Raw genomic sequence first — 20,870 nt, 5'->3', positions numbered from 1 at the left:
CACATGCTCTTGACTCTCCACTGCTCCGAGGAGGGCAAAGACCAGCTGCCCATTTACAACCTAGCTCAGACCATTCACTCGTGAGACGTGTGAGCTCCCGTGAGCAAGCAGCTGACGGGCCGTTAACACTCCAGACCCAAGGATGACATCACTGAGCCTTCCAGAGCCAGCCCCGCATCTAGGACTAACAGGAAAGGCCGTCTGTGGGCCGGGGTGGGGGGGGGGGTGTGAGAACAGAGGGAGCTGCGCCTACTCCCAGGGGACAAACTCCCCCCAGGCCTCCAGCATCCGATCTCTGTGGCGGGTCCTCCCAGCTGGAATCCAGCGCTCCTGCTCTCGCCCAGTCACCCACTCTGACGGATCTCAACCTGACCGTGCCCACTGAACGACATACTGTTTTCTGTTCATTAAAGCCAGATGCTAAGAGTATGAACAGCAGGAACAGAGAGATAAGAGATGCTGACATGTAGCACAGAAAACACACGTCATCAATTGGCCTTTGTATTTTTATAGATAAAGGTAATAACGGGTCTGTTCGCAGGTGCAACCACTTGAAGCCACACAGACACACACCCCATTCACATACATGCGTATACATGCATATGTGTGTATTTATAGAGTCCTAAGTGATGTGTGTGCACCCACACACACAGAGTCAGTATTTGGAAGAAGTCCAGTCCCTTCTCACCAGGTTTCCCTGTACCTTGTCATCACTAAATTAAATCCTGGTTAGTCTGTAAGTTCTACTGTGGCTTAGGGTTTTTTGGTTATAGGGTTTATGTTCATAGAAGCCTCCAAAGCAATGACTTTTTTTTTCCCCCTGAAGTAATAACAGTATTTGCTTTGTTACAGAAATCTATTCAGCCTTTTAGTACCATTTAGTCTGTATACGGCTGTAACACAGCAGGCTGGAGAACTCCTATCCTTGCTGGGCTTTGAGACCTCAGAGGTCAGGTTTCACACCAGGCCCAGACATGAGTGTCTCAGTGTGCCCAAGTTTCTGGTGTAAACAATGGGGTTTGCACTGAATGCCAGCTACCGTTTTGGAAACGTAGAACTTGTTCCGTGCTAGGAGAGCCCCACCCCCTCCAAAAACTCTGGGTACCGAGAGTCTCTAGGGAGCTTCTCTAGCAGACTTTTTAAGTAATTGTCGTAACTCTCTGACGCACGTCCATTTAAGCCTGCCTGACTTCCCGGAGACAGGACTCTGACACCCTCTGGCTTTCTTCAGTCCTTGTACCAACTCTCTTGGCTGAGTTCACTTTCTATCCTTTTGCTGGAATGAATCACAGCTAGTGAGTATGACAAAATGTGGAGTCCTGCAAGTCTCCCTACTAAATCACTAAAACGGGCTGACCCTAATCACTGACACAGCCATTCACTGGGACTTCTGAACTGTTACCGATCTGGCCATACAATCCTGTGTGGGTTCTCATCAAGGTCAACATGTCACATACGTGTTTATATAGTGTCAACCATATAAACAGCTTTGTGTAAATGCTCTGTGAGGGACCCAAACATGACAATAAAAAAACACCCTGCTGTGTGTGGCCATTCACTAAGACACACATATACTGAGGCTATAAGGGGGAGAAAGTGAAAATGAACACAATGGCACAATGGCTGAAGTGGGGATGACGCAAATGGCCGCAAAGTGTCTGACTTGGGCAACAAGCCAGAAGACAGTGATATTCGCGGAGACTTTGGGCACCTCAAACACGTCACATCGAAACTCAAATGCATGCCTTGGCCTTTCTCGACCTCTCCACCCCTCACACCCGTCTGCACCTTCTGCAGTTACACATTATGCAGCCATTAGAGTGAGTTTGGTTTACCCCAACCTAAAGGGATGGTCAAGATGTAGTGTCAAATGAGAACAGTAATTTGCAGACAAACAATAGTGATTTGTTCTATTCTGAAGGGGTGCACGGATCTGCCCTAGAGGGGCAGTAAAGTGGTAAGGGCATGGATTCTGCAGCCTGCCCACTGACCTCTAGTCCCAAATCCCGTACTTCCTAATCAATTATGAAACCCTGGACAGATGCTTTAACCTTAAACCCCACAGATGCTTTGTGCCTTCATTTTCTGATCCGTAAAACAGGGATAACATGACCTACCACATAGAGTTATTGCAAAGAGGAAGAGTTGATGTGTGAAAAACATTCTAAACAATGATGGAAACAAAGTAACGTACCGTGTCTGTCTGCTCTCCTGCTGGTTACCGCCGCATCCTTGTGGTGACACCCGTGACCACATGGCACATGCAGACAGGCTCTGTGTGTATGATTACTGCCCAGGTGTGCAAGGATGACCAGACAGAAATATTCAACCTGGAGACAAGCATTTGTGGAACTCTGTAGATCACTGAGCGTCAAATACCTCGAGGGGGAAACTCACTCACTCATGGAACACCTCCCAAGTCAGAAAGCAAGGGGGACAGATGGACTGAGAAGAACCACTGTTTAACGAATGGAAGAAGACAGAGTTCCTCTGAAGGAGCAGGGCAGGAGCTCACAGACTCCAGGAAAGTGCCTTCAAGTCAAAGAGGTGGGCAGCAGGAAAAAGGTCCCATCACAGCCGGTGTGTCGGGGGAGGGGCGGTGGAGAGGGATGGGAGGACAAGAGGGAACTCTGGGAGACTTGCGGAAGTCAGGAGATGGTGCTGGAGGCCACTGTTTAGTTGTCGGCACGGTGAAGGGACATGAGGGGGTGGCGACAGACAGTGGATGGAACAGTGACACAGGGTGTGTCCACACGGAGAGCAGGGCAGAGCTCACTGGGCATGTAGGGCAGAAAGCGCCTGGGGGTGAGACTAGAGACCTGAACACAGGTACGACGAGGCGGCTAGAAGGGCATTAAGGAGGAGAAGTTACAGACCAAGCAGGGAGAGTATACAGGAAAGAGGTCCTAGACAAGTTGGGGGTTGGAGGAATGTGTCCAGCCACAGAAGAGTGATCCTTGAGGAGGAGAAACCCCTTCTCCTCTGGGGCTATAATAAGGCTTATTAGAGAGGTGAGGGATTTTACACACAGTTCTCCCCTGAAGACTAGAACCCTGAGTCATCTACAGATCACCTTCTGTTTTAACATGCATTTTTAGAAACATCTGTGGATAAAAAGACTTTCATTTCTCCAAATACGTTAGAATTTCTATTCCAACATCAAGATAAACCAGCAGAGAATCCCGACTTTGATTACACAGTTTTGCCCATTTTTTAAAAGTCCTTCTTTGGTATTATAAACTAGACAAGGAAACAGAGTATGTAAAAAAGGAGAGGTTAAACTGGGGGGGAAAAAAAGGGCAGCCAAAACCAAAACCTCAGTGAATAAGCTCAGCAGGGAGGAAATGAGAGAAAAGAGAAGCAGTGAGCTCAAAGAAAGACCAATGGAGGGGTGCCTGGACGGCCCAGGTCATGATCTCAGGGTCCTGGGATCGAGTCCTGCATCGGGCTCTCTGCTTGGCGGGGAGCCTGCTTCCCTCTCACTCTCTCTGCCTGCCTCTCTGCCTACTTGTGATCTCTCTCTGCAAATAATAAAATCTTTAAAAAAAAAAAAAATCAGTGGAAATTGATCAATCTGAGTAACAGAGAAAACAGACTGGATAAAGAAAAAAACGATTTTAAGACTTAACTGTTGAAAACTCCCCAAATTTGGCCCAAGATCATATCTTCAGATTTAAAAAGCTGAACAAATATTAAACAGGAGAACTCCAAAAGTTCAATGCCAGAACACACTGTAATCAAACTGATGAATTCTATAGACAAAAACACCTCGAAAGCCCTCAACACATGATGTAGCACAGGCAGGGGAACAATAGTTGAATGGCAGTAGGTTTCTCATCTGAAACCATGGAGGACACAGGGAGGTCACATGTTTTTCTTTTTTTCTTTTTTTTTTTTTTTTTTTTTAAAGATTTTATTTATTTATTTGACAGAGAGATCACAAGCAGACAGAGAGGCAGGCAGAGAGAGAGAGAGGGAAGCAGGCTCGCTGCCGAGCAGAGAGCCCGATGCGGGACTCGATCCCAGGACCCTGAGATCATGACCTGAGCCAAAGGCAGCAGCTTAACCCACTGAGCCACCCAGGCGCCCCCACATGTTTTTCTTATACTGAAAGAACTGTAAACCCCAAGTCTTTTATCCCACAAAAAAACATCTATCAGGAATGAAAGGGACAGAGAAACAATTTCAGATGCAGGAAAACAAAGTCCTTTGTCAGCAGCAGACCTACCCCAGAAGAAAGGCTACAGTAAATTTGCCAAACCGAAGGGAGATGTTAACAGAAGGCCTGGGACTTCAAGAAGGGAGAAAGAAAATGGAATGGGTAACAGAGGTAAACAGACCATACTTTTTGTGAGTTTTCTAACAAATGCTGTGACAGCCCAAGCACAAATTATAACATCCAACACAGTGTTCAATGTATAAAGAGGAAATATTTACAATAATATTAAAAATGGAAAATGTAAAGGAACCTGATAGAATTTAGGTTTCTATACATCAAAGTGCTAAAATGCTGATAATATTAGACTGTGATAACTTACGTACGTAAATACTTAGAATACAAAAATTAAGACAATACTCAAAAACATTATAGATAAATCAAATGGAATTCTAAAAAATGGTGAAGTAACCCACAGGAGGGCAAAACAACAACAACAAAAAACACAAAACAGAAAAAGCAAAATAACAAGAACAACCAGAAAACAAGTTGAATGATACAAAATTAACACAAACAAAAACAAATTAAAAAATGGTACACTTAAGCCCCAACATACCAATAATTATTTTCAATCTAAGTGATGTAAATCTACTATTAAAAGATAAAAAGCAGAAGGGATAAAAAAGTTAAGGGATAAAGTTAAGACCCAACTATATGCTGTTACAAGAAACTTATTTCAAGTGTAATGATACAAATAAGGTTCAAAATAAAATTATGGAAAAATAAAAGCCATGCAAACATTAATCAAAACATGCAGTAGGGACTATATTAATATCAAAGTATGCTTCAAAGGCAAGAAAATAAACAGGGACAAAAAAGGGACATCACATAACGAAAGGGTCAACACACAAGATAATATACCAAGACTAAATGTGAATGCACCGAACAACAGAGCTTTAAAATACCTGAAGCAGAAAATGATAGAATCTATTTTTTTTTAGTATTTATTTATTTGAGAGAGAGAGAGAGAAAGAGAGAGAGAGCACATGCACACACACAAACAGAATGGCAGGCAGAGGGAAGGAGAGGGAGAATCAGACTCCCCGCTGAGCAGGGAGCCTGACATGGGGCTTGATCCCAGGACCCTGAGATCATGACCACTTCATAAACACTTCAACAAATTTAAACAGATCAAACCAGAAATCAGTAACAAAAGATAACAAAAACACCCCCAACACTAGAAAACTAAACAATAATCCATGAACCCATTAAAGTCTCTAAAGAATAAAAGCTTGCAGGATGCAGCTGTCACAGTGTTATGAGAAAACTTTATAGTACTAATGCTAATACTAGAAAAGGAAAACAAAAGTAAAATACAACCAAAGAAGAAGCTATAAAGATCAGAACAGAAATCAGCGAAATTATGAACAGCAACAGAGAAAAATCATTGAAGAGGCGCCTGGGTGGTTCAGTAGGTTAAGCCTCTGCCTTTGGCTCAGGTCATGATCTCAGGCTCCTGGGATTGAGCCCCGCATCGGGCTCTCTGCTCGGTGGGGAGCCTCCTTCCTACTTTCTGCCTGCTTGGAATCTCTCTCTGTCAAATAAATAAAATCTTTAAAATTAAAAACTCGAAAAAGAAAAATCAGTGAAATAAAGTGCTGGTTCTCCAAAATGATAAGTAGAATTAATAAATGTCTAAAAGGATGGACAAAGATAAAAAGAGAGTGGACAGATTTCCAAAATCAGGAATCAAATGGGATATAAGTACAGATACTGCTCCCACTAAAAGGGTAATAAGGAAATATTTCAAACAAGTCTATAAACTAATTTAGATGAAATGGAACAATTCCTTGAAAAGGACAAACTTCAAACTATTCAATGTATCCAACATTTAAATTATTCTGAATTCAAGAAATTAGAGGAAAACCTCCTCAACAAAATATAATCAAAATGGAATGTTTTAATATATAATATATATAAAAAATTCATACTCTACAACCAAATGGGATTTATTCCAAGGAGGCAAGACTGGTTCAATATTCACAACCAGTCAGGCTACAGAAGAAAAATCAGACGATCACATCATTTGATGGAGGCAAAGCATTTGAAAAAGTCTAACACTCATAACAAGACTCAGCAAATTAAGAACAGATGGGAATTTTTTAAACTTGTTAAGAAAAATTTGGGGAGGGGAAAAAAACATCAGCTAACATCATACTTGATGAAAACTTGAACATTTTCCTCCTAATTTGAGGAATCAGTCAAGGGCATCCTTTCTCACTACTATTCAACATCAGGTTACTTACTACACTACAACATAGTGTAGTAAGAAAACAAAGTAACAGATATATAGATGGGAAGGAAGAAATAAAACTCTATATGCAGCTGACATGTCTTTGCAGAAAAGCCTGAGGATTCTACCCAACGAAATGGCTACAAATAATGTGTGTTCACCAAGGTTGCAGGATACCAAAATATCACTCCAACAATTACCTTTCTGCATACTACTAAAGATCATATGGAAAAATGAAAGTGTAAAAATCAATGCCATTTATGATCTCTCTCTCTCTCTCTCACACACACACACACCCTAGATACAATTCTCAACAAAAATGTACAGAACCTGTATGGTGAAAAGCTATAAAACAGTAGTGAAATATCAAGAATGACTTCAACAACTGAAATGTCATACCACGTACGGTGTTCATGATGCTGATTCTCAATAAACAGAGCTACAGATTTCAACCAATTCCTGTAGAAATCCAAGTAAGATTTTTTGACATCCTAAGATTTATATGAAAAGTCAAAGGAATTAGGAAAGCTCAATCAATTTAAATAAGGATAAAGAGAGCGGAATCACTTTACCCGATTCTGAGGGTTACCACACAGTTATAGAAATGAAGTAAACAGATGGACCAAGAACAAGTCTGAAAAAAGTCTGTTTGGTGTTTAAAACCGAATAAAGAACAGTTTTCTAAACATGTAAGCGTTAGAGTCTTAACTGGTGAAATAAAATGTGTCCTCACATGTGCATTTATCACTTTACTGCCTGCCTTCAGCGGGCTAACCCTGCCGACACTGGGCAGCGATGAACGTGCACGTGACAAGCACGGGGGCAAGGCCCACTGCGCCTGCAACGCTGTCCTGGCCCCACGTAAACATGTGAATCCATGACAAAGTGCTGTAAGCTGGGCAGAGAAGTCCCCAAAGTTTTTCGTTTCATTCGCTCTTCTATATCTCCACCTTCTTTTTATAAAAACTCCTGAGATAACACTGCAGTGAAGCGAAAGAGAAACATGCAGCTGAGAGTTTTATCTCGTGCACAAGAAACCCTGCTCTCTCCCTCACGGATGAATTCTCAGACGCAGAATAAGGCTCTGGGCTCGGTCAATCTCTAAAACGCGTCTACTGGACTACCGACGGTCTGGGATGGAAGATTTCTTCACACTGAAGATACTTGGCGGGTTTCTCTCTGGTAGGTCCGATCTGATGCCACGGCAGACGTTTCATCTGGCAAAAGGTTTTCCTCAGTGGTTACATTCAAGAAGTCTTTCCCCAAAAGGAGTTCTCGGAGGGTGACTGAGGACTGCCCGCTCGTGAAGGGCCTTCCCACTTCGGTTACACGGACAGGGTTTCTCCCAGTATGAATCCTCTGATGCTGAGTGAGGGACGAGCTGCGACTGAAGGCTTTTCCACACTCGCTGCACTTATAGGGCTTCTCTCCGGTGTGGATGATGGCGTGTCGAATGAGGTTGGTGCTCCAGCAGAAGGATTTCCCACACTCCATGCATTCGTAGGGCTTCTCCCCGCTGTGAATCCGCTGGTGCCTCGTGAGCCCTGACCGGCGGTTGAAGGCCTTCCCGCACTCCGTGCACTCAAAGGGCTTTTCCCCAGTGTGGATGCTGAAGTGTCGAATGAGGTCTTTCCTAGTGCTAAAGGCTTTCCCACATTCTTTGCACTCAAAGGGTTTTTCTCCAGTGTGGGCCCTTTTGTGCAAGATGAAAGTAGAACAGTGGGTGAAGGCCCTCCCGCACTCAGCGCACACAAACGGCTTCTCCCCAGTATGGATCCTCTGGTGCCTCTTGAGGTACGACCTGTGGTTGAAGGCCTTCCCACACTCCAGACACTCAAAGGGCTTCTCCCCAGTGTGGATGACGTAGTGGTGAATGAGGGCTGCACTCTCACAGAAGGCTTTTCCACACTCACTGCACTCATAGGGCTTCTCCCCAGTGTGAGTCTGCTGGTGCCATACGAGGTAGGACCTGTGTTTGAAGACCTTGCCACACTCGAAGCATTCATAGGGATTCTCACCACTGTGGATGATGTGATGTCGAAGGAATCCTGGCCTGTGTCGAAAGACTTGCCCACATTCTTTGCACACAAAGGTTTTCTCGCCAGTGTGTCTCCTCTTATGCAAGACGAAATTGGAGCGGTGGGTGAAGGCCTTCCCACATTCGTTGCACTTATAAGGCTTCTCTCCACTGTGGATCCGCTGGTGCTGAGTAAGGTAGGACTTGCGGTTGAAGGCCTTTCCGCACTCCGCGCACTCGTAGGGCCGCTCCCCTGTGTGGATCATGTGGTGCTGGAGGAGGTGTGTGCTCTTAATAAATGTTTTCCCACACTCGGTGCATTCATAGGGCTTCACTCCAGAGTGAATCTTCTCATGTCCAGCAAGAAGGTGCTTTTTATTAAAAGTTTTCCCACATTCATTGCACTTAAAGGTATTTTCCTCTTCCTGAATCACGGGATCTTTACCTGATCCACACGAGTCATGGTCATGGACAGCACCTCCTGGATGGGTCAGCTCCTGCGCCGTCTGTGAACACACGCCATCAGCTGCCCCTAAACCATCAAGTTCAGGGCTTGTTTTCTCAGGAAGCTTCTCCCTCCTGGGTTTTAAGCCCAGTCTCAAATGTCCTTCCTGCATTTCTGATGACCCACTCTGATCCTTGGTTTGGCCCAGCTGGAAGTTCCCTGGGTCTCCCTGTCTTAGTTCCTGGAACAAGGCCCCCCCAGACAGGGCTGGTGCACAACTGTAAAGTTCTGTAGTCATGGGTTTTCCCTTGTCATCTGAAAGAAACCCAATATACAGAAAGGCTTGTTAGTAATGATAACACAGAAAATATATCATCAGCATTTTAGTGAAAAGAATGAAGATGAAAACAGTGCCTATCTCTGTTATGTTTTATTATCTCTGAATCTCAGGATTGCTATTTTTTTTTCCCCTAGGTATTAGACTGTTGACACCTTGAAAGGGAGACCCAGGAGAAGCTAGATAGGGGACAGGGGTTTGGAGTGGAGACATGCTGCAATTCCGTACTGGATGAGGCCAGAAAGACTAACAAGAATGTTGTATGTTTGGTTTCGTCTAAGTGAGGACGTTGCTGTAAGAACACTAGGAAAGGGCACCTAATGGAGCCCTGATAGAAGATAGAAAGTGTGTAATGTAAAGTTAACTTTCCCCCAAATGAAGTATGGTCTTTGTCCCAGCTCCAGGAGGTAACCTCTCAACGCTGTGTAGTTCCAGAGTGACAGACCTGTCTTTGTCATTCATGGTGGGTGCCTAGGAATGTACCTCATACTTTATGACAATATATAACTCATCGTGGGCTCCTAGTTTATACCAAAGAGATGACTCACAGGGTAAGATCTGGCCACATCAGAAAAATCAACCCTATAATTAGAAAGCTGAAGCTCTGAGTCACCAGGTATCAGCTGGACCTCTGGAAAGGAACAAAGGGCTAGAGACTTGAGTCCCATGGGCAATGACTCCATCAAACACGCTTCTGTAATGAAGGCTCAATAAAAATCTGGATACTAAGGCTTCGGCCAATTTCCTGGATTGGTAATATTCACGGACCTATTGTCACATACGGATCCAAGGAGGTAACAAGTCACTGAAGACACAGGAGTTCTGTATTTGGAACACTTCTGGCTCCTCTTCTAAGCTGTACATTTGTCTGTAACAAACATGACTGAGAGGACAGTGTAACAGCTTTTAGGAAGTTTATTGAGTCTATCAGCTCATCAAGCCTGAAGGTAGTTCTGGGAAATCTCTGAACTTCCAGTGGCTTCAGATGACTTGGGTTGACGTGGCACTCTTGGGAGTTCTGTGTTCTTAGTCTTGAGCTTGGCTGGCTGCGTGCAACAAGAGATCCAAGGGAGTTTTCCCTTGCACAGGAGGTACCCATGATGTGAGTCCTACTGGCATCATGGGACTCACCACAAAAGAGAAAGTACAAAGGCCACAGCAGCCTTAGGAGACAGAATGTACAAAGGGACTGAGTGCATGAAGATGGTACTAATGAAGATCCAGGGCAAGGGAGGAGAGAAGGAAACAGGATTCCCAAGTTTCTGACTGGGGTGACAGTGAGGCCTCCCACGACAAGGCTCATAAGGCAGGAAGTGAGCAGGACTGGGCTGGACACGAGTCTGGTTTGCCTGAGGAGCAGTATGGTGAACAGACTTACAAAATACACGTGACGGTAATGCTGTACTTGAAGACATTCATGGTGAAAAAATTCTCCATATAAATCAATGGTAATTTCTTCCACACTTTATGTCATTTCTGCTAATGAGAAGTTTCCCAGGAACACTCTTAATTTTGCATACTGGGGAAACCTGTATGTCCATAATTACTCAACAAAACCTGGGCCGGCGTGGGGGGTCAGTTAATAATATAAAACTGACAATGCTACCCAAGCGAAGAAAAAAAAATTCAGTGTAATTCCCCATAAAATGGCAACTGGGTCATCACGGAACTTCACAGTTCAATAGCAGGACTTATAGGAAAGATCAAACAGGCAAGAGCAAGGAGAAGGATACCTACCGCCTCAGATGACAGTACTGTGATGGAAAAACAGACTCTCAGATATGATGGCACTGGCACAGACAGAAGACAAACGGGCAAGAGAAAAAGAACAGAGAGCTCAGAAAACACACACATACGGGGCTCTGGTGGATGGTAGAGGAGGCAGACAGCTCAGTGGTAAAAGGAGAGAAAACACAGTAAAGGGAGCTGGAAAAACTGATGTCACCTGGCAAACTGTATTCCGCTCTCCCACTACATTCAAATTCGACCTCAGATCAAAAGGACTTAAATATCCAGATAAAATAAACAAGACTATTTTCCTGATGTTGGTGAATAAAGCAAGATTTTTACACAAGACAAAATCATTATTATGTAAGAACATTACACTAAAATAAGAAGCTCTATTCAAGAAAACATACGTTGAATAAGTGAAAAAACAAAACTGAAAAGTAGTATTATAGCTGCAGCACCTATAACCAATGATAGGTAAGTGTAAGGACTACACCGAGAGAGATAATAGAAAAAATAGGTATTTATCATGAAATGACACTCCAAGGAGAAAATATAGACTGACCGAGATCATATGAGCAGGTGCCAAAGGTCCTCAGCAAGAAGGAAAAGCAAGCGGAGCCCACAAGATACATGTCAACCTTTCGTCGACCTGACACCTGAGAGTACCAGACACCAGGCAGAGCACTGTCAGTGACCGAGGAGTCCTACAGTACCAAGTCCCGGGCAAAGCATGGGCCGAAGGAACCTCCATGCGGTCCCGGGGCAAGTGTGAACTGGTACGTGTCCTTCAGAACACCACGGCCATTAGTCAGTGAGCAGGCGAGCCTGCATGGCCTGTAATCCAACATGTCACCCCAGGAGACATCAGACACCTCCATCTCGTGCAAGATGACCGACGCAGGACTGCTCCTGGCAGCAGCGCCTATGAGAGTCAGAACGTGTGCGTAACTGAGCGGAGAGCGGGTGAACACGCCGAGAGACAGGAACTTTCTTACTGCTTTTCTTCGACTGTGAGGATTTGAGCCCATTTGTATGGTGAGTAGAGAAAAGGTGAAGTCACATTACACGACAAGCAGAATATGAAAGAAGAAAACACTTTCCTGCAGAGGTGTACTCTAGACTATGGCTCAGAACTGGCCAGGCCCAAAGGCAAGACCTCTCCCACTTGATGGTAGGGGAAACTGCAGACCCCGGAGCCCGAATGAGTGCGGTAGGGTTGAGGATCAAGCAATGGAGGAGGCGGACCTGACTTTCAATACCAAGACCCGCTGAGACATCATGGCTGGGGCAGTGAGAAGCCCTGGAAGCGAGTCTGAGCCCCTGAGGTAACTCGTGCAGGACACAGAGCTGACCAGAGGCCCAGCAGACGCAGAGGCCGGTTACGAGGCTAGCAGCAACCCCCAGAGAAAAGACGACGGGAGCGTACACTGAGCGTGGGGACCGGTCTGAGGGAGGTGGTGCGAGTGATGGATTCAGGACACGGAGGAGATGTGAAATGCACAGGACTGGGGCACGACCGGATGTGGGGCCGGAGGGAGCTGGGGAGGGAGGAATCTCGGAGGCTGTCTCCAGTCTCTAACCTGCTTGGGTGGCAGGATCGTTCCCTGAAACTTGGGAGGTGGGAGGAGTCAGCGACCTTCTGGGGCCCTTGGCAAGCATGCTGACTTCGGGTCAAAGGGCTCCACGGCTTCCCAACCAGCAGAGAAGCCAGAACAGGAAGCTTCCCCAGGGAAGCAGGGCCCGGGGTCTCCTGCCGGTCTCGAGCCTGCAGGGTCCCCCACCTGCCCACACCCTGGCTCGTACCTGCACAGGTGCTCTGAGACAGGTCTCCCTTCAGCGTCCACAGCTCCTGCCCGCGCTCCAGCTGGTAGATCAGCTCAGGTCTCGGAACAGGACACCCTGTTCATAGAGAAAGAAAGAAGACGCTAGGGTTTGTGTGAAAAGAAAGAAAATCCCTCAATCTAGTCTGGGACTTCAGAATGTGGCTATGACCTTGGAATGAAGCTACTCCCATCCAAACTAATAAAATACTAACCTGTCGCCTGGAAATAAGCATGAACACCACTCTTGGGATCCAAAGACTTTAGACAGTAGTGCTGGCTGTGTAGACAGCTTCTATTCTGACTTCCAGCACACAGAATCCCAGGGAATAAGACCCCCTCCTTCCAGAAAGTGTTTTTTAACCAATCCAAGTAAGTGAGTCTCACCCATGTGTGCATCAGCACCTCCTGGGAATTTGGGTTCGCAGCCATGGAAACAAAATCTCTGCAGGTGAGGCCCATTATTGGTAGATTTTAAAATCTCCCCAGATGATTCTGACATCAAACGAAGGTTGAAAAGCCAGTTGCTACCAACCTGCAAGTGGCATTCCTCAATCACTAACAGTCAGAGGCATGCAACTTTAGAGAGCTCTATTCCAGGACGGCTGAATGAGGGGATCTGCTGCTCCTGCTGTCTGGTGGCATCCCAGGACTTTTGTGAGGGAACCTGCCCAAGAAACCTGGACCACAGAGCGGAAGTACTGAAGCACACAGCTGGGTTATCACCCACCCACGGGGGAGCCAGTCCCAACCCCTAAGCCTCCTATTATGTAAGATAATAAATTTCCTTCAGGGTGAAGACCGAGTTGCTGTCACACGTAGCCAAACACAAATGCAGGGAGGGGAAATAGCCACAGGACTCTGGAGAGAAGGGCAGAGGCACCAGGACCCACAGATCTGGCAGATCCTGAACAACAGCCCAAGATTATCAGTTGTCACTGAGTAAATCTCGCTCACATCTGCCACACACTCAGCACAGAGCCCAGTGACGGGTCGGTGGAAAGGGGAGGAAGACTCCCCTTCAGCTATCGGGAGTCATGCTTCCTGCGACCCCAGGCCCTTCTACCTGGAAGGCTGTTCTCTTTCCACCCTGTGCCTGTAGCCAGCTCTAACACTTCCGGTCTCAGCTCCCAGGTCGCGTTCATGACGTGTGCCTCCTGAGCCCAGGTGCTTCATTCCTCTGCCACGTTACTAAGGAATTTTAATCCCCACAGTAAATGAAAAACTAGCATTTACAGGGTATAACCATACACAGGGACTGTGTCTAGCTATTAAAATACATTATGTTGTTTCAAGTGGAAAAGGATTTATGGAATTTAAAGAACTGACATTTAAAATACTGACTCTTCATTCAAAACAAGGTACGTGTCTTCAACGATCTAAGTGTTATTTTAGATCCTCAGCAAAGTCATTTTGTAATTTCAGGTGTGACAACCTGGGTCTGCGGGGCTGGTTCCCTAGCTGCCACTTTATCTGGAAAAATGGATCTCATCAAAATGTCTTTCCATGGTCAAGTTTCGAGGGTGGGGGTGTGCCCCCAGGGGCAACTAGGACAACCAGTTATCATGCAAGGCTGAGGTCTCCCCAGAGACGACTGTGCTGGGATGCAGGTCTAACCAACTGGGCCAGCAATTGGTGGGCAGTTCCACTGGGTTAACTGTGACAGACCAATCGCACTGGCTCACCCTTCTAGAGGCACACCTGGTAGAGCGACCCAGCACTGGTCCCTCATGTGATGTAAGGGATCTACAGCAACACAGAATGGTGCGCCCTCCTCAGATGCCATGGCACAACAGGCTTAAATTGCTTGAGGGCAAATCTCGCCATTGCTGCAGTCTGACCCCTCACCCAGCTGGGTGTAAAGGACCCCATTCATGGAGACCCATGATTCAATGTATAATGGAGAGGAAAAAAGTGTATGGATTATCTTGTTCCTGCTCCCCGTTAAGATACCTCAGGGCATTTCTCACCTTATTCCTGATTGTACAATCCCTGGCCAGTGTGTTTGGGGACTTCTGACAGCTGCTGCCCACCAGCAGGCCAAGAGTCTCCTCCTTAAAATCAAACCAACACAGTCAGGATACCGATGCTGCCGCCACTGCTGCTCTAGATATAAGCCCAGCCCCTCTGCGGTTGCCTGGGGCACCCAGAAGGGGAGGCCACCACTCACAACAGAGGCCACTTCAGACTGCCAGAAGCTTCTCGGGTAAATACCCAAAGAATGAAAAATGGCCAGGGACAGAGAGGTGACAAAAACAATTGTGCTGTGGACCAGGGCCAACCCAAGGAGGCTGCTACCCAGAGCCCCTAGGCCCTCCCTGCTGCTCCTCTCACCAGCGGGAGACAAATTCAATATGGGGCTTCAGGAAGCTGAAAGCCCAAGAGAAAAAGGGGGGGTACACTTTAAAACTTATGTACCAAGCAAACATCTAGAATACGTGACTCATTCTAAACTATTTATTGATTCAAAAGAGTAAGAAAGCCCTAGATAGAAAGTAAAAGATAACTAAATAACACACAGTATATAACTAAAAGTCTGTAATTTGACAACTGGAAATGCAAAATTTATACACTAAAAGCTTACATAAGTTATATAAGATGATTACGTACAGCATCACAAAATTTGTATTCCAAAAAAATTATATCACCAAAACAAAACATGGCATTGACTGGCTTTTCTGATTCTATAATACAGGTTCTGAGTTAACTTTAGAATTTGCTAAAATGCACCAAGTGACAAAACTTCACAAATTTAATCAATACTAGGGCTCAAATCATAGCCATATTGGAGATTCCACTTAGATATTACTCCGCCCAAACTTAAAACGTAGCAAAATGCAGAGGAAAAATAGATACGTCTCACTTAAATTGTAGACTTGCCTATATTTCCCCTACTCATAGTACCCATTGTCCAAAAACATCCCACTCTGGGCATGGATGTTCTGACGCAACACGTAATTAAATTTTTGGTGCTTACAAACTGACCTGGTAAAATGGGACCCACAGACACCAGTTAAGGAATGAATATGGCCCAAAGGAAGCTGGGAAAGGGCCTCCATACAGTAAAACTTCACATAACAGCTAATCAATAAAGGAATGACTGTCCCACTGCTTCTCCATTTGACAGCTCAGTTTTATGTGCTCTTAACTCTGGGAAAAAACAAAGGGCACCTCACGGTGGGTTACTACAATCTTTTTTTTTTTTTTTTAAAGATTTTATTTATTTATTTGACAGACAGAGATCACAAGTAGGCAGAGAGGCAGGCAGAGAAAGAGGAAGGGAAGCAGGCTCGCTGCTTTGCAGAGAGCCCGATGTGGGGCTCGATCCCAGGACGCTGGGATCATGACCTGAGCCAAAGGCAGAGGCTTTAACCCACTGAGCCACCCAGGCACCCCAGGCTACTACAATCTTAATGCGGTGGTCAATCCATTAGGGTTCCTGCTAAGGACCAAGTGCGTCTGCCCCTAAACGTTGTTACTAAGCCCAAATTTCCAATGTGATCATACCTGGAGATAGGGTCGGTTAAGGTTAAATGACACCAGCCCCAATCTGGTAGGACTGGTGTCCTTAAAAGAAGAGGATGAAGGGGGCTTCTCAAGCCAGAGGCAAGGCCATGTGAGGACGGAGCACGAAGGCAGTGGCCAGGAAGAGATCATCAGAAACCCGTCTGCTGGCCCTTCGGTTCTGGGGCTTCCAGCCTCCAGAATGACATGAAAATAAGCTGTTGTTTAAGCCACACAGTCTGGCAGCCAGAGCTGATCCATACAATCCATACAGCCAATACCCCATATAAATAAATAATGATATCCAATCAACAACCCAGCGATTATCTTGGGCTCACAGATCTGGCTAACCCTTTTTAGTGCCTGTTTCCACAGGTTCTCTGCCAGCCTGCCTTTACTCTGAAGGTCAACACTTCTCCTTTCCCAGGCTGCCTGTGAGGCTGGCCCCATGGTTCTGCCACTGTCCAATCTGTGCACTCCAGATCTTAACCGCACCCACCTTTCTCCAGTAACGCAGGTACATCAGTTACAGCCTTGTCCAAGGAAATTCATTCAACACATTCATTATGCGTACATAAATCCAACGTCTTTCAGTCCCACCGTGGGGATAGTTTTAGCTAATACAACTACCTAGTATTATCCGGGGGCTGGTGACTATGTTCTTCATTTATGGACTTTATTTAATCTCACTGCTGCTGTTGTTTACAGATTAGCCCACCTTAAATGGGGTTTCCTCTGACAAAGACTCTAAATCTATTCAAAATACTGTTAACAGAACAAGCTCAGCACAGAGATTGTGCCTGAGAACTCTCTAAGGCAGTATAGAACCCAGCCTGGGTCCTCTGGCATAACTCCACCAGGAGGTGGCGGCTTCTCCTGTCCTCAGTCCCCTGCCAGATGCTAAGGTGCTAGAGGAGGTCAGCCCTCCCTCCCCCAGACCCTTTGGCTATCTGGAAAGTCCCTTGAGATTAACAGAGTGAACAGTCACAGGAGTTTGTGGACCATTAAAAGGACACTGCTTCCCACCATACATGATGCAGCTCAGTGGAATGTTGCTGCCTTCTATCCTTTAGCCAGAATGTTCCAAATAAAAAATGGGACCTAAGAAACATTACTTGGACAAACATCGGGAGGTTATCTTAGTGTTGGATGCCCTGGTTAAATAACAAATGGTCCCATCTCTACATTTATCATAAACTGCTGGGCCACTGCCTAAAAATGGTCTGCTTTAGGGTAAAGAACTCTTAATCTCCTGTCTCTTGGGCACCTGGGTGGCTCAGTTGGTTAAGCAACTGCCTTCAGCTCAGGTCATGATTCCAGAGTCCCGAGATCAAGTCCCGCATTGGGCTCCCAGCTCCTCGGGGAGGCTGCTTCTCCCTCTGACCTTCTCCATCTCATGTTCTCTCTCTCTCAAATAAATAAATAAAATCTTAAAAAAAAAAGAAAAAAAGAAAAAAAAAAAAGAATCTCCTGTCTCACAGACACTCCAAATAGAAGTCAAAATCACCTATCTCTACACATGCAAGGGCCACAATACAAGGCACTGCCAGAACATTCCTTATTCCCTTCAGAGTTGTAGACAATAGACACACATTTCACTTCTCAAATTATGCAATGCTACGTATGCTCTGGGAAGAGACGTTCAATAGAGCTTTCAGCGCCCAAACATGCCCCAAACTTGCTCCTAATAGCTGTTTTAAGTAAAAGACAAAATGGTCACTTCCAACAACTCCTTTTCAAATTCCAGTGTGACAAAGAACCCCTACAGGGTCTCTATCTTGCCTTAATTAAAGGCCTCTTGACCTACTTACACCCCACACTAACACTACTGTTTCAACCAAACATGGCCAAACCCTCACCAACTTGAGAGGGTACTCACTTGCAAAGAATACCCCAGTCACACACCCAGACAACATCGTCCCAGACCAGTACCTCAACCATGAAGGTGACTCCACCTGGATGCTAAAACCTTCACCCTAGCTAATGTCCACGGACTGTCTCTCCTAAGACAGAAATTAGACACAGGCCCCTTTCTGGTTTCTTCTTTTAGGAATTCTATTATGTTCCTGAGGTGACTTTTAAAAAAATCCTAAGGGGGAAAGATCTGGGGAACCAATCATTTGATTATAACATTGGAACATTCGGTTCCATCCCGGCCTCCTCTGTGGAGGCAAGAAGGGCTGGAGATTGAGTTCAATCACCAATGGCCAGTGAGTTATCAATCATGCCTATGTAATGAAGCCTTCCCAACATAAAGCAGTTCAGGGAGTTTCCAGGTTGGTTAACACAACAAGGTGCTAGAAGGGTGCCAAGCCTGGAGGGCATGGGCGCTCAGTGTCCTGTCCTAAGTACCTAGCCCTTTACATCTCTTCCATTTAGCGCTTTCTAAATCTAATCCTTTATAATAAACAGGTAATTTTAAGTTAAGTGCTTTCCTAAGTTCTGTGAGCCACCCTGGTAAACGATCAACTCTGAGGAAGGGGTCCTATCTCTGACTTACAGCCAGCTGATCAGAACAGGTGATAACCTGGACTTGAGCCTAGCACCTGAAGTGGATGCGTGGGAGGGGCCAACGTAGGCGACTGAGCCCTTAACCTGCAGGATCCGGGCTAACCCCAGGGGGCAGCGTGAGAACTGCACGGTGTGAAAACAAAATTGTGGTATCAGAAGTTGCTGAGTAGAGGAAAAAGATTTTCTCTTTTACACACAACTACCACACACAAAGGCATGTATGTACATGTGTGCCTGTGTATATACACACATATAGAAATGTAAGACATACAATATCATTAACCTCCCTGTTCTGTCACTAAGTCACCTCTACAAATTAAAATCCTGCCAAGTACAAGTTACTACAGGGGGAATGCTGTGGGAATTTAAATGAGTAGAGCATGACGATCTCTGAAGAGTCCTGCTTGGTCAGTGCTCGGGGCATTTGTGCTGATGATTATGAACTGCTTTTTAACGTGATCCATGTTTAACTTCTCTTCAAAGAATCATGCATCACTTGGTAAATGGGAAACCGAGAGTCACTTCCTTTGGTGGCAGGTCACCACGAAAACTCAGCAATGAAATAAAAATAATATTAAGTCACAGTGTCCTCATGCTGCCTACTCAGGGCTGCGAACTCAAGGCTACTTCCTCTGTTTTAAAGGGAAAAGTACCCACAGTCGGAGTGTGAGGCGAGTGAAGAAAGTATATTAAGATTCAGCACTAAACCCAGACTTGCCAGGAACAATTACGGCAGGGCGTCTCTCAATGTCAGCTGATGCAGTGTTCCTATCCTCTCTGAAACAAGGCTTCTCAACCTGGCATAATTATTTAGGTTCATGGGCATGATTATTTAGGTCAAGATAATCCTTTGCTGAAAACACAAGGAGGAAAACTGTCCTGTGCTTTGTAAGGATGTCCGCAGCATTCCAGATCTCTGCCCACTCAGTGCCTGTCCCACCTCCATCCCACCTGGGACAACCAAAAATGTCTTCAGACACTGCCCAGTGTCCTGGGGGGACGACATCGTCCCTGAATGAGAACCACAGGCATAGAGGGTTGTAACCAGGAAGACGAGAGAATGTGAGGGGGAGGGAGGAGCCTCCACGAGCGCTGCCAGTCAGGCCGCAGATGGCAAGGTGGGGACTATGCGCAGAAGGGGCGACCACGTGAGAGGCTGAAATGCCCCAGAACACGCGGCAGCAGACACGACAGCGAGCGGAGGCCCGAGGCAGGCCTGGGCACGGGGAAATCGCTGGACGCCCAGCACAGCCGGAGCAGAGTGGGGCGGAGTGAGCTCCAGGAAAGCACTGAAGGTGAGGGGTGAGGTCAGCAGGAGAGGGTGGACTTTTATTCTGAAACATTTTGTTATGAAATATTTAATCTATCCAGCTGTTCTAGTTTTGCTTTTTCTCTTCTCACTGGCAGACGTAATTCCAGTTCTCCAAGAACAGGCACGTCTCATCCTCGGCTCTGGATTTATAGCCCTCCTTTCCCTCAAATTGAACAGCCTGTGCGGATTCTCCCCAAGGAGAGAAACATCGAAGCTGGTGCTTCTCAACCGCGGCACTCAGGACGCAGCAGGCAGCACAATTCATCACTGAGCGGGCTCTGTCTCGTCCATCAGAGGGGGTTTACGGCATCTCTGGACTTGAACCCCTAGATGCCAGACCATCTACACCCACTGCGGGACAACCCAGAGGGCATGCAAACACTGCCAAACGTCTCCTGGGGGCGCAACTGCCAGCTGCCGAGGAGCATTACTCTAACGTCTCTCTCGACCTAGCAGAGGACCTTGAACCTCGGGACCATCACGGAGGCACAAACACAGAGAAGCCCCGTAACTGGGACCATATCCTTTGGAACAATACCTGTCGGCGCTGAAGGCAAAGGCCTCCCGGGGGCCTGCCTGACTCACTCCCTCCTTGGAGAACATCCCATCACTCACAGGCCTGCTAAGGACACTTGAGCCAATCAGGCTCGCGCAGTCAGCTCCCCCTCCGGAATGTGAAATCAGAACTTTGGAAGAAGGCCAGTCTGTGCTGGGCACTGGGGTGACAGGTCCAGAGAAGTACTG

The 20,870-nt window shown here is 46.1% G+C and overlaps 1 protein-coding gene across 6 annotated transcripts in view; it reads right to left on the bottom strand.

Annotated features, from left to right (window-relative positions):
- LOC123931070 (zinc finger protein 264-like) overlaps positions 1-20,870 on the bottom strand; it is a 32,352-nt gene that overhangs the window by 8,855 nt on the left and 2,627 nt on the right. For 4 of the 6 annotated variants that reach the window (XM_045987762.1, XM_045987763.1, XM_045987761.1 and 1 more), the window contains 2 exons: positions 12,783-12,878; positions 4,102-9,226 (listed from right to left, as the gene is read on the bottom strand). In XM_045987762.1, the coding sequence (XP_045843718.1) occupies positions 7,599-9,226; positions 12,783-12,878 (1,724 nt within the window). In that variant the 3' untranslated portion in view covers positions 4,102-7,598. Of the gene's footprint in view, positions 1-4,101; positions 9,227-12,782; positions 12,879-14,769; positions 14,854-20,870 lie in introns of those variants that run through there. The other 2 variants (XM_045987765.1, XM_045987766.1) reach the window with 2 other exon arrangements.

Source organism: Meles meles, chromosome 19 (assembly GCF_922984935.1).
Source record: "Meles meles chromosome 19, mMelMel3.1 paternal haplotype, whole genome shotgun sequence".
NCBI classification, from domain to species: Eukaryota; Metazoa; Chordata; class Mammalia; order Carnivora; family Mustelidae; genus Meles; species Meles meles.
Note: the sequence above shows the minus strand (reverse complement) of the source record. Positions and strands in the feature narration are given on the sequence as shown.